Below are 12,098 nucleotides of genomic sequence, written 5' to 3'. Positions count from 1 at the left end.
TACAACATACTAACTGCAAATAAAACTTCACTTACCGATTTTTTAAAACCACACATTGATTAAAGACAAATATGTGTATGGATTCAATGAGGAAACTCATTCTCTTTATTGCTGTTTCCTGAATAATCAAACAAGTAACATGTTACAATAATCATGAAAACAAAACAGATTGTAACAAAAGCAATGTAATAAATTTTTGGTGCCATTGATAGAATACAAAATGTTTCCTCATGTCTCATCAGTTATTTTTTATTTTTGTTTTTAGTATGGCAAAGCTCCGGGAAGAGGTTTTTGAGGCAGACAAACAAGCAAAGCAGAAGGAATATGAACATGGCCCCAAACCATCTTATGGGTATGTACTATGCGAATTTTTATGTCGTACTTAATTTTTTTGGCGTGATTATATTTTTCGTTACTATTTATTTAAAGTGAATAAAGCTATTCAAGTGACTTGATCTTGATCTATTATATATATTAATTATCATAATTATCATTTTTGACTACTTTTTATAATAAAAATACTTGCTTACAAAACTACCCACTATATGTAAAACCGTGTCATCTTTGTGCATATCTTTCCCATAATGATGATAATATTTTAGTTACGGAGGTAAATTCGGAGTGCAGACAGACAGAATGGACAAATCAGCCATGGGTCACGATTATGTAGGCAAAACAGAAAAACATGTGTCACAAAAGGATTATGCTCAAGGTAAGTTTAATTTGCTTGGCACTTGGAAATTAACTTTCCAAACAAAATCATAAATACCTTATTAAATATGGCAGTTAAAGAAAACATTTATTTAATTTTTGGGTTATGTCTATAGACAATATGCTGTAATGATTATTTTTTATATACCATTTATTACAGTACCTTTATTGTATGTTTTTTTTAATAAAAATCGTTATTTGCTTCAAAACACAGAGTACAATAACCTTTGAATACAAAAAAGAAAGATATAATATAAAGAATTACATTATCTGCCTTCTATATTGACAGAAATATTTTTATAAACCTCTACCCTTGATTGTATTTTTATAATTTTTTGCAGGTTTCGGTGGCAAATGCCCCATATAATATATTATTTTTATCCATTGAGATAATATTACTATACGTATGGAGGAGACACCACGAACAAAATCTGGGCGCCATTTTTTTGCTCTAACTAAGTTTTAAAAATTATTATCTAGTTAGGTACTTACCGATGAAAGTTATTCCTTTGCACTTTTCCGTATTATTTGTATTATTTGTATTATTTGTGCAATATCGTAACACACACGAAGGCATATTTGATGCGTTTCACTTTAAAACAAATAAAAAATGAGCGTGCAGTTACGCCATATGGCGTATGTTGAGCGGAACATAAGTGTAGTAGGCGGTGTCGTCTCCATATGTATATCTCAATGTTTTTATCATATTTTTTCCAGGTTTTGGCGGCAAATTCGGCGTGCAAAGCGACCGCATGGACGCGAGCGCGGTCGGCCATGACTATGTGGGCGTGGTCGAGAAACACGCCTCGCAGGCTGATTATGCCAAGGGTTTTGGTGGCAAGTTTGGTGTTCAGACCGATCGGGTTGATAAGGTAGGTTTTTTTTAATTTTTTTTTGCGAATATTTGCGATTTTTCGATAAAAAATGAATAAATTTGAGTACTTATTAATAAAAAAGTGAACATATTAGGCATTAGTGAAATACTTATAATGTTGAAGTTTTTTGAATGACAATGTTAAATTATTTGTACTGAAAATATATATACCTGTCCATTATATTAGGGTAAACCAATCACTGTTCAGTACGCACCATTGCTTTTTTTATTCGGCCACAACGCGTTGTGGTCGAATACGATGTCAGGTCACGATACGAATTTGAATTAATTAAACCCAGAACACGAATTTCTATTATATAGGGATCTTGAACTGCGACCACGACGCATTTTGAGATATTACGCTCAACGTACGTTATTGGTTTTTGACCGTAACAAATACATCCATACTAATATTATAAATACGAAAGTAACTCTGTCTGTCTGTCTGTTACTCAATCACGACTAAACTACTGAACCAATTTGCATGAAATTTGGTTTGCTACTTTTTATCCCGGGAATAGGTTTTATCCCGGAAATCCCACGGGATCGGGAACTATGCGGGTTTTTCTATGACTGCGCGGGCGAAGCTGCTTGTGGAAAGCTAGTATTTTATATAAGTAACTGTTTGACTAACTAAATCTGTTATTACAGAGCGCAGTAGGCTGGGAACACCGCGAAAGTGTACCAAAACATTCGTCCCAAAAGGACTACGCGGTGGGTTTTGGCGGCAAATTCGGTGTGCAAGCTGACCGGCAAGATGCTGCTGCCGTGGGGTGGGAACATCGCGAGCAAGCCACTAAACATCACTCGCAGACTGGTATGATATATCATTATTTATATTATAAACTAGCTTTCCGCCCGCGGCTTCGCCCGCACAGTCAAAGAAAAACCCGCATAATTCCCATTCCCGTGGGATTTCCGGGATTGCGTCATTTTCCGGGGATAAAAAGTGGCCTATGTCCTTTCTCGGGTATCAAAATATTCTCATACCAAATTTCATCAAAATTGGTTCAGTAGTTTAGGCGTGATTGAGTAACAGACAGACAGACAGAGTTACTTTCGCATTTATAATATTATAGTATGGATTATAAAAATAAACATATTATACTAGCGGCCCGCCCCAGCTTCGCTCGTGGTACATGTTTAAGTTTTCTCACCATAAGAACCATCCTCGTACATCAAAGAATATTATAAGAAAGAATTATCGAAATCGGTCCAGCCGTTCACGCGTGATGATGTGACCAAGGGAAATAGGGATTCATTTATATATACATATATTGATTGTTATTTCTAGCTGTGCTCCGCGGTTTTACCCGCAGTGCTCCGCTGCTGTTGGTCTTAGCGAGATGATATATTTTTCATTTTTAGTTAGTTTGATTGCCGGTCGAAGCAAGTGAATTTTCGAAAATCATAGAATGCAGTTCTTTTTAAAAATAAAGGAATGTTACTTTCAGCAAAATTTGCTATCTCCATTATTTCAAGTACTTTCCCTTCAGGGCCCATCGAAAATTTCCACACTGTACTCAATAATATCCCCTCCCTCTATTTGTATAGCCTAAAATGTTATATGTTTTGAGCTCTATATAAACTGCTTTTTGAATCGTCATCAGTTCATTTAGATATTGTTTATTCTTTGTACAGCTCGTACCATTCCCAATAAAATTTATAAGCATTGTAATTAGTTTTATGCTCGTTTAAATATAAAAACATACATTTATTAAGTTTTTCTGTCAACAGACTATAGCGTCGGTTTTGGCGGCAAATTCGGCGTACAAACAGACAGACAAGACGCTGCGGCGGTCGGCTGGGAACATCGGGAGGAGAGTCAGCGGCATGCCAGCCAGCTGGATCATAAGCGGGTTAGTTACTGACTGACTGACTGACTGACTGACTGATAAATAAATATATAAATAAAAATACGTGTGGCACTCGGGGACTGCCGCGGTAAAGCTATTGCATGCTGTGCCTTCAAGCCACACCTCCGTGCCCGTCGGAGTGGGGAGCGTGAGGTTTTTTCGTTACGGAATTTCTGGATTCCGTCCCCGCGCTCAAGGCCCGCGATAGAAGCTATGCAATAGCTTAAAAAAGAGCGTGCGTGCCGAACACACGTGTCAGAAGTGAAACTTCTTTTGCAAGATTTAAAGATAACAAAATCGTCGCCTTACTCCATGACGTGACGCTGAATTGCCATTACGCGATCTTGAAATTTTGCTCTCAACGCGCATTAAGAAGTTTCACTTCGAAAATGTTTATTTATTTAACTCTTCAATGTACATAAAGAAACTTTTGTCTTCTCTGTTTTTAGTTTGATTATGTTATACAATAAGTTTATTAGGTATTTTAATTCTTTTTCTGCTTCCCGAATCGGTATTCGGTAGTAAATGTTAAAAATATTTAATGACGATTCTAAAATGCTTCTCGAAGAAGTCTAATTGAATGTATATATTTTTTTTATTGGGAACAGGGAAGAGCTTGACCACAATCTCACCTGGTGTTAAGCTGAGATGTGGTTTATGAGGGAACGCGCTTCCCTATAAAAATAAATGTTGGAGTTTGAGTTTGTAAATTAATTAAAATAATTTTTTAACTAAATTCCCAGGGTTTCGGCGGTAAATTCGGCGTGGAAACAGATAGAGTTGACAAGTGTGCGCACGCGTTCGACGAGGTGCAGAAAGTTGGAACGAACTACACTAAGCAGAAACCTGACATTGGTGCCGCTAAACCTTCGTCTATAAGAGATAAATTTGAGAATATGGCTAAGGAAAAGGAACAGGTAAAATTATAATTAATTAAAACTTGTTTATCGGGGTTGGAAAAAAATTTGGTGTAACATTTTTTCGTTACGCGTGACATTTTTGAAGTGAAACTTCTTTATCGGGGTTGGAAAAAAATTTAGTGTAACATTTTTTCGTTACGCGTGACATTTTTCCGTTACGCGCCATCTTTTTCTTATCCCTACCACGCGTGATTAGACGTATTTCTGTAAAGTTGCATATAGTAAATTATTTTTTGAAAAATAAGCACATAAAGAAGTTTCAATTCTTACGTGTGTACACTAGTACACGCACACATTTTTTTATTTTAATAGATAGTTAAAGAAAAATAATAATGACACGGATTCGCTTGATGATTTTTAAAATTCACATTTGTATCAAGTTCTAAAGATAAAACTTACAGACGTCAAGTGTTATTTAGTAAAATTACGGAACTTTAATTATTTATTAGATGATTTTGTATCACTTGTATTGGTGATAAGTATTTTCCGTTTCTACTTATATGTATCTTAAAGTAGAAATATTAAAAGTAGCCAATTCGGCCCAGCCTTTCTAGAGTTATAGCCAACATATACACGTAATTTATAATATGTAATTTTCTATTTATTTATCTTATATATGTCGGCGCAACGACGATTAACGACTACCCTCAAACTACTAAATAATTATAACTAGCTAAAGTTTACTTTGATCTTTTTAAATAAGTGGTTGATTCATTAATCAACCACTAATGAAATAATTAAATTAACGAAATAATTAATGTTTGTTAAAACTGATGAAAATTCATTGTAAAAATTCGAGTGGCAACACTCAAACTAATTCTTGTGAGTCATTGTTTGCTTTAAATACGAGCGACCGACGGCACAGAGCACATTCACTCGCCGGCCGTCGGAGCGTTCGGAGCTCTCTCTATAATTTCCACGTAGATTAAAAAGGCAGTAAAAATACCCACGGGCGTTCTACTTCGAGTATGAGCGCCTGCTCTGATGATGGTGACGTCAGAATTGCTGACGTCACTCTTTTTAAAAAATAGCCTTTGGGCCCTTCTTCCGTCATATATAAAAATGAATCGCAAAATGTGTTGGTAAGCGCATAACTCGAGAACGGCTGAACCGATTTCGATAATTCTTTTTAGGGTTCCGTAGCCAAAATGGCAAAAACGGAACCCTTATAGTTTCGTCATGTCCGTCTGTCCGTCTGTCCGTCTGTCCGTCTGTCACAGCCGATTTACTCGGAAACTATAAGTACTACAGTGATGAAATTTGATGGGAATATGTGTTGTATGAACCGCTACAAAAATATGACACTAAATAGTAAAAAAAAGAATTGGGGGTGGGGCCCCCCATACATGTAACTGAGGGATGAAATTTTTTTTTTCGATGTACATACCCGTGTGGGGTATCAATGGAAAGGTCTTTTAAAATGATATAAAGTTTTCTAAAAAACATTTTTCTTAAAGTGAACGGTTTTTGAGATATCAGCTCTCAAAGTCGTAAAAAGTATGTCCCCCCCCCTCTATTTTTATAACTACGGGGTATAAAATTCTAAAAAAAATAGAGGTGATGCATGCTAATTAACTCTTTCAACGATTTTTGGTTTGATCAAAGTATCTCTTATAGTTTTTGAGATAGGTTGATTTAACTGTAATTTATTATATTTGCTGCTACGGAACCCTTTGTGCGCGAGCCCGACTCGCACTTGGCCGGTTTTATTTTATTATATTCCTGGAAGAACAAGGATGGTTCTTATGTAGAGAAAACGTAAACATGTACCACGGGCGAAGCCGGGGCGGACCGCTAGTTTCGAATAAAACAAATTATCAATACAATTTACAAATCTAAAACATTTAATTTTTATTGAGCTGGAAGTTGATGTCAATTTTAAAATATGTACCTAATTATTATAATGATTTTCAGGAAGCATTACAATCGGTGCAAAGGATACGACAGGAAAGGCAAAAAACTGATAAGAATCTAAGTGAAAAGGTAATTTAAATAAAACTATAATCCATAATAAGTTACCATTTTTTAAGCTGTTAAAATTTCATTTAACTACAGATTGATTACTTTTATAATTAGTGGCAACCAAGTCAATTTTGTTATTTATAGATACTTTTATAATTAGTGGCAACCAAGTCAATTTTGTTATTTATAGATACTTTTATAATTAGTGGCAACCAAGTCAATTTTGTTATTTATAGATACTTTTATAATTAGTGGCAACCAAGTCAATTTTGTTATTTATAGATACTTTTATAATTAGTGGCAACCAAGTCAATTTTGTTATTTATAGATACTTTTATAATTAATGGCAACCAAGTCAATTTTGTTATTTATAGATACTTTTATAATTAGTGGCAACCAAGTCAATTTTGTTATTTATAGATACTTTTATAATTAGTGGCAACCAAGTCAATTTTGTTATTTATAGATGTGACGTCATTTTTTTATTATTAGTTGTGACCTAGCCACAATATGTCATTTTCTTAATACATTATTTATACGTCATAACTAATTTCAATAATACCTTCAATTTATTTAATTCCTCATAATTCTAACAGGAAAAGGAACGTCTAGAGAAGGAGAAAGAGTTGCATCCTGATATAGAAGAACCTGACCAACCTCGACTAATACCTCGTACGCCACAGAAGATAGCACAGCCAACGCAGAAGATAGTCCAAGAGCCGCAGAAGATTGTCCAACAGACACAGAAGATAGTCCAAGAGCCACAGAAGATAGTACAAGAGCCAGAGGTGGTTCAAGAACAGCAAATGCAAGCAAAGACGTGTGAACAAGTAGATGTGGTAGCGTCTAGTGAGGAAGTTAAGGCCAGCCTGCCGGATGTGACGTTGACAGGCGATAACAGGGAACCGGAAAAGGAAGAGGTAATGTAAAAAATAATAATTAGCTACAATATTACTGCATATCTTAATTTACTAGAAAAAAAAAATACAAAGTAAACTATAAGTGTCCATGTTGAGCGTCAACGCACTTACGCACGTAGTTGCGTCATTCAAAGACGTTCGCGATTCGTATAAAATTACATATTATGTGCGTCGATTATAGGCGCGTAATTTTTGAAGTGAAAACTTCTTTAGCGGCGTTGGGTATAAAATCTTAAACTCGCGTCAGGACACGTGACCTGATCGAAAAAGCGTAAGACGGACTTTTTTTTTTAGCTTTTATATTCCATGCGTAAGACGGATACCATTCCAAAATATCAAACATGCTGAACGTTAATAATCAAGTTTTCACTTCTGCCGGCACTCCCCCAGTGCAACCCGTCTTTTTTTTTTAGATGAGTGCTATACAAACAGAAATAAAGGCCCGCATTCACCCTCTACTCTGCGTGCGTGCGATATAGTGTGTTAATCGCCTTACTGAATATAAAAAGAAATATTACAAAACGAAGTAATACATACTACGCGTTATAAAATATTATGTGCTTTTATTTCTCTAACTATTATGTCATTGACCGGTTGCATGTTAGTTAACGCGGTAGGAACAGAGGCACATTCGATCTTTCAAAACGGCACACGATTAGATGTCAAAGGAGGATTCAACCTATCGTAAGTCAAAAAGAGACAACTGCAGTAAAATGTGGCTAATTATGACGTTCCACTCCCGGAGAGCCTTTAACTTCACCTTTCTACTTATGGTGAACAGAACGTGATGAGATTAATGGCTCGTTATTTGGGAACTGCGTGTTTACACTATTGCTTGCCAATACTTTGAAAGATATTTTAAGCTATTGCATAGCTTCTATCGCGGGCCTTGAGCGCGGGGACCGAATCCAGAAATTCCGTAACGAAAAAACCTCACGCTCCCTACTCCGACGGGCGCGGAGGTGTGGCTTGAAGGCATAGCATGCAATAGCTTTACCGCGGCACTCCCCGAGTGCCACACGTCTTTTTGAAGTGAAACTTCTTTATCGGGGTTGGAAAAAAAAATTAGTGTAACATTTTTTCGTTACACGTGACATTTTTCCGTTACGCGCCATCTTTTTCTTATCCCTACCACGCGTGATTCGACTTATTTCTGTAAAGTTGCATATAGTAAATTATTTTTGAAAAATAAGGTCATAAAAAGTTTCATTTCTTACGTGTGTACACTAGTATACGCACACATTTTTTTTACTACCAAAATATAAATAATTCCAGATACACCGTCAGCCAACCATAGTAGTATCGCCGGTGGGGTGGGAGGGAGACAACGAAGCGGAGGAAGAGGACGGGTATATCGCCCGAGCGCTGTACGACTACCAGGCGGCCGCGCCCGATGAGATCTCATTCGATCCCGACGATCTCATCACCAATATTGTTATGGTGAGTGTACATGAGTAAATAAATATCTATAGGTACTTGAAAGAATATATTTATTGCCACAATCATTTTGGATACAAAAAACTTAAAATCTACTTAACCTAATATCAAAAAAAATAAAAAAAAGTGTTTTGTGGCAAAAGGCCCAGACTTTAATAATATAAAGCTGATGAATTTGTTTCTTTGTTTGTTGAACGTGCTAATCTCGGGAACTACTGGTCTGATTTGAAAAATGTTTTCGGTATCAGATAGCCCATTCATCGAGGAAGACTAGGCTATATAATATGATCTCGCTAAGACCAACAGGAACGGAACACTGCGGGTAAAACACTTCTTCACCTGAGAAAGGACATGGGATAGGTATATATAGATACCTATCCCGTATCCTTTCTCAGGCCCGGAAATCCCACGGAAACAGGAACTATGAGGGTTTTCTTTTGACTACGCGGGCGGAAAAATTAATTATTATTTATAAAAAACTATCTTACTGCCCGCGGCTTCGCCCGCTTTGTCTATAACCTAATAAATTATATACTAAAACCTTCCTCTTGAATCACTCGTTCTATTAAAAAAAACCGCATCAAAATCCGTTGCGTAGTTTTTAAGATTTAAGCGTACATACGACACATACAGGACATAGGGACAGAGAAAACGACTTTGTTTTATACTATGTAGTGATATGTAATTCGTATTTCAGATCGACGAAGGTTGGTGGCAAGGTCTATGTAAAGGCCAGTACGGGCTGTTTCCCGCGAACTATGTGCAGTTGCAGGACAAATAGGAACATTCCAATATTTTTATATATAAGTAAGTGAAACTTTAACAAATACTATAGGAATTGTTGATAACTTTCATTGAATAGTTGTTTTTAAATACGAATGTATTTAAATATGATAAAATTATGTAAAACGCGTAGAGTATATTTGATGTAAGATGGGGATGGAATTTTCTAGAAAAATTTTAAAAGCATTTCTCTCTTGTTGAAGTATAACTTCATGTTAAAATTAGGGCCGATTTTTCAATCCATAATTAAAATTTATCCGCCCAATAAAGTATTACACGATAATATTAAAATGTCACCCGTAAACTGTCAAAGACGGGCAAAGAATACATTTTTGAAATGGTAGTTTAATACGTTATTCGACGAATAAGTATTATCCAAGGATTGAAAAATCAGCCCTTAGTAAATCTTTTTTTGTTCTTAATCGATGTAAAACGTAACGTCAAAACGTCTAAAAATAATTTTGTTTAATTAAAATATTGTAAAATTCTTCCTACATTTGAAATAAAAATATTCAAGAAACGCATCCCATGTCTTATTCAAATATAATAAACTTCGAATTTAAGGCAAATGTAGAAAACATATCCACCAATTAAAATAACGTAAAAGAAATAACTAAATTCACGTGACATTCAAGTATTAAAGAATTATTATTAGTTTTAAAGTTAGTTTTTATTTTGCAAAAAAAAAAATACTTTTTGTATAGAACTGCTATGTTACAAAAAGCGTATTTTAAATCTGTATTATAGATAACGCATTTTTTATATTTTATATTTATAGTATTGCAAAATGCTTTTATACATTTTTATTTAATACAGACTGACGCAATATAAATATAAATAAATATATGTATAATGATATAAAAATATAGATTGTACTTTGTACGTAATCGGTAATATGACCTATTGAAAAAAATCATAAAAATAGCTTTTAATTTTGATGTACTTGTATTAATTGAGATTGACAATTAAGTATTCATTTTGTATTATTTATTAATAATTATAATATGTATTTCTTTACTCATTAATTAAACTTTTATATTCTTGTGTGTGTGACACCTTCGTCATACACTAGCGTTGTCTTTGTAACTATGTATGTGTGCGTGAGATATGTATCGAAGATTTATCAGCCAACTATTGGTTTATATTTCTTGTATTGATACAAAATAATTTGCCAAACACAATAATTCATATAGATTAGCGAATTTGAAATTCTGTATGTGTGAGTGAGAATAGAGTGGAGCATTTATTAGCCAACTGTTGACTTATCCTATAACGATACTAAAAAGTTGCCAAATGCAATAATTCAAATACATACATATAATTTCGGATTTTTAATTCTGTATGTATGAGTGAGAATGGTATGGAGGATTTATCAGCCATTAGTTGGCTTATATTTCTTGTATTGATGCAAAAAAAATTGCCAAATGCAATAATAATTCATATATAATTTCGGATTTGTAATTCTGTATGTATGAGTGAGAACTGTATAGATGTTTTATCAGCCAACTGTTGGCTTATATATCCTTTACCGAGACTAAAATATATTTATTGCCAAATGCAATAATCATATAGAATTTCGAATTTGAAATTCTGTATGTGTGAGTGAGAACAGTATGGAGCAATTATTAGCTAACAATTGGCTTATATTTCTTGTATCAATACAAAAAATCGCGATTCTGTTATGTGATTCATATAGTTTCGATCATTGAAGCATTTTTATAATAGCGCAGTAAACTAGATATTTAGATGCACTAAAGTCTTAAACAACGTGTAACCTCAAACGGAATTAACGAACAATAATATAATAATGCCTAAATATAATCTATTATTATATGTGAAATGATTTTCATACGATTTGTATACCTGTATATTGTATATGGGTCTTGTTCGTCTTTTATATATGTTTATTAAAGATTATCAATATTTTTATTGGTTTTTATTTATTTGTACCTATGTTATATGTAATAAAAAATATATTTATCGTAGAAAAAAGTAACTGTAAATAAATAAATGAAAAATCCTTATTTCAAACTAAGTAGCTGTGCTCCGCGGTTTTACCCGCAGTGCTTCGCTCCTCTTGGTCTGATGATATAATTATAGCCTTCCTCGATAAATGGGCTATCTAACACCGAAATAATTTTTCAAATCGGACCAGTAGTTCCCGAGATTAGCGCGTTCAAACAAACAAACGAACATATTCTTCAGCTTTATAATATTAGTATGGACACATATCTATATTTCATACTAATATTATAAATGCGAAAGTCAAAGAAATGTTACACTGTCATGCATCAACCACAGCACTGATTGGGATGAAATTTGAAATTAATACAGAAAGGTCTAGGATCTAAAACAGACTATGACTATTAAAAAAAAATATTAAACTGACTGAAATATTTTGAAGAGTCATATTATACCTGTAGAAGTGTTAGATGTGACGTTAGCTTAAATAAAAAGCTGTCCATGACTGGTAAAAATATCTAATTCGACATTTAATAGATAGCACCATATAGTAATAGAAATTAGGCTTTAGGAACTCGCACTTCAGTTAACAATTAAAGATAAGACAGGTATGTCTACCATGTGCAACTCGAAAGTAAACATAAGACGCGTAATAAAATAAATTCCTATAATA

The 12,098-nt window shown here is 34.3% G+C and overlaps 1 protein-coding gene across 2 annotated transcripts in view; it reads left to right on the top strand.

Annotated features, from left to right (window-relative positions):
• The window catches only part of Cortactin (cortactin), a 444,169-nt gene that overhangs the window by 4,869 nt on the left and 427,202 nt on the right, over window positions 1-12,098 (top strand). Inside the window, exons 3-12 of one of the 2 annotated variants that reach the window (XR_016457914.1) lie at window positions 266-352; window positions 603-712; window positions 1,429-1,583; window positions 2,237-2,402; window positions 3,323-3,444; window positions 4,185-4,358; window positions 6,276-6,344; window positions 6,920-7,243; window positions 8,519-8,683; window positions 9,378-9,803. Coding sequence is in view for 1 of the 2 variants with exons in the window: in XM_090113969.1 (XP_089970095.1) it covers window positions 266-352; window positions 603-712; window positions 1,429-1,583; window positions 2,237-2,402; window positions 3,323-3,444; window positions 4,185-4,358; window positions 6,276-6,344; window positions 6,920-7,243; window positions 8,519-8,683; window positions 9,378-9,461 (1,456 nt within the window). In the remaining variant the exon portion in view is untranslated. Of the gene's footprint in view, window positions 1-265; window positions 353-602; window positions 713-1,428; window positions 1,584-2,236; window positions 2,403-3,322; window positions 3,445-4,184; window positions 4,359-6,275; window positions 6,345-6,919; window positions 7,244-8,518; window positions 8,684-9,377; window positions 11,393-12,098 lie in introns of those variants that run through there. The other variant, XM_090113969.1, reaches the window with a different exon arrangement.

The sequence above is a fragment of the Colias eurytheme genome, chromosome 20 (assembly GCF_061535395.1).
Source record: "Colias eurytheme isolate Ceu_HAF_F1 chromosome 20, ilColEury1 Martin Lab GWU primary, whole genome shotgun sequence".
Classification (NCBI taxonomy): domain Eukaryota; kingdom Metazoa; phylum Arthropoda; class Insecta; order Lepidoptera; family Pieridae; genus Colias; species Colias eurytheme.
Note: the sequence above shows the minus strand (reverse complement) of the source record. Positions and strands in the feature narration are given on the sequence as shown.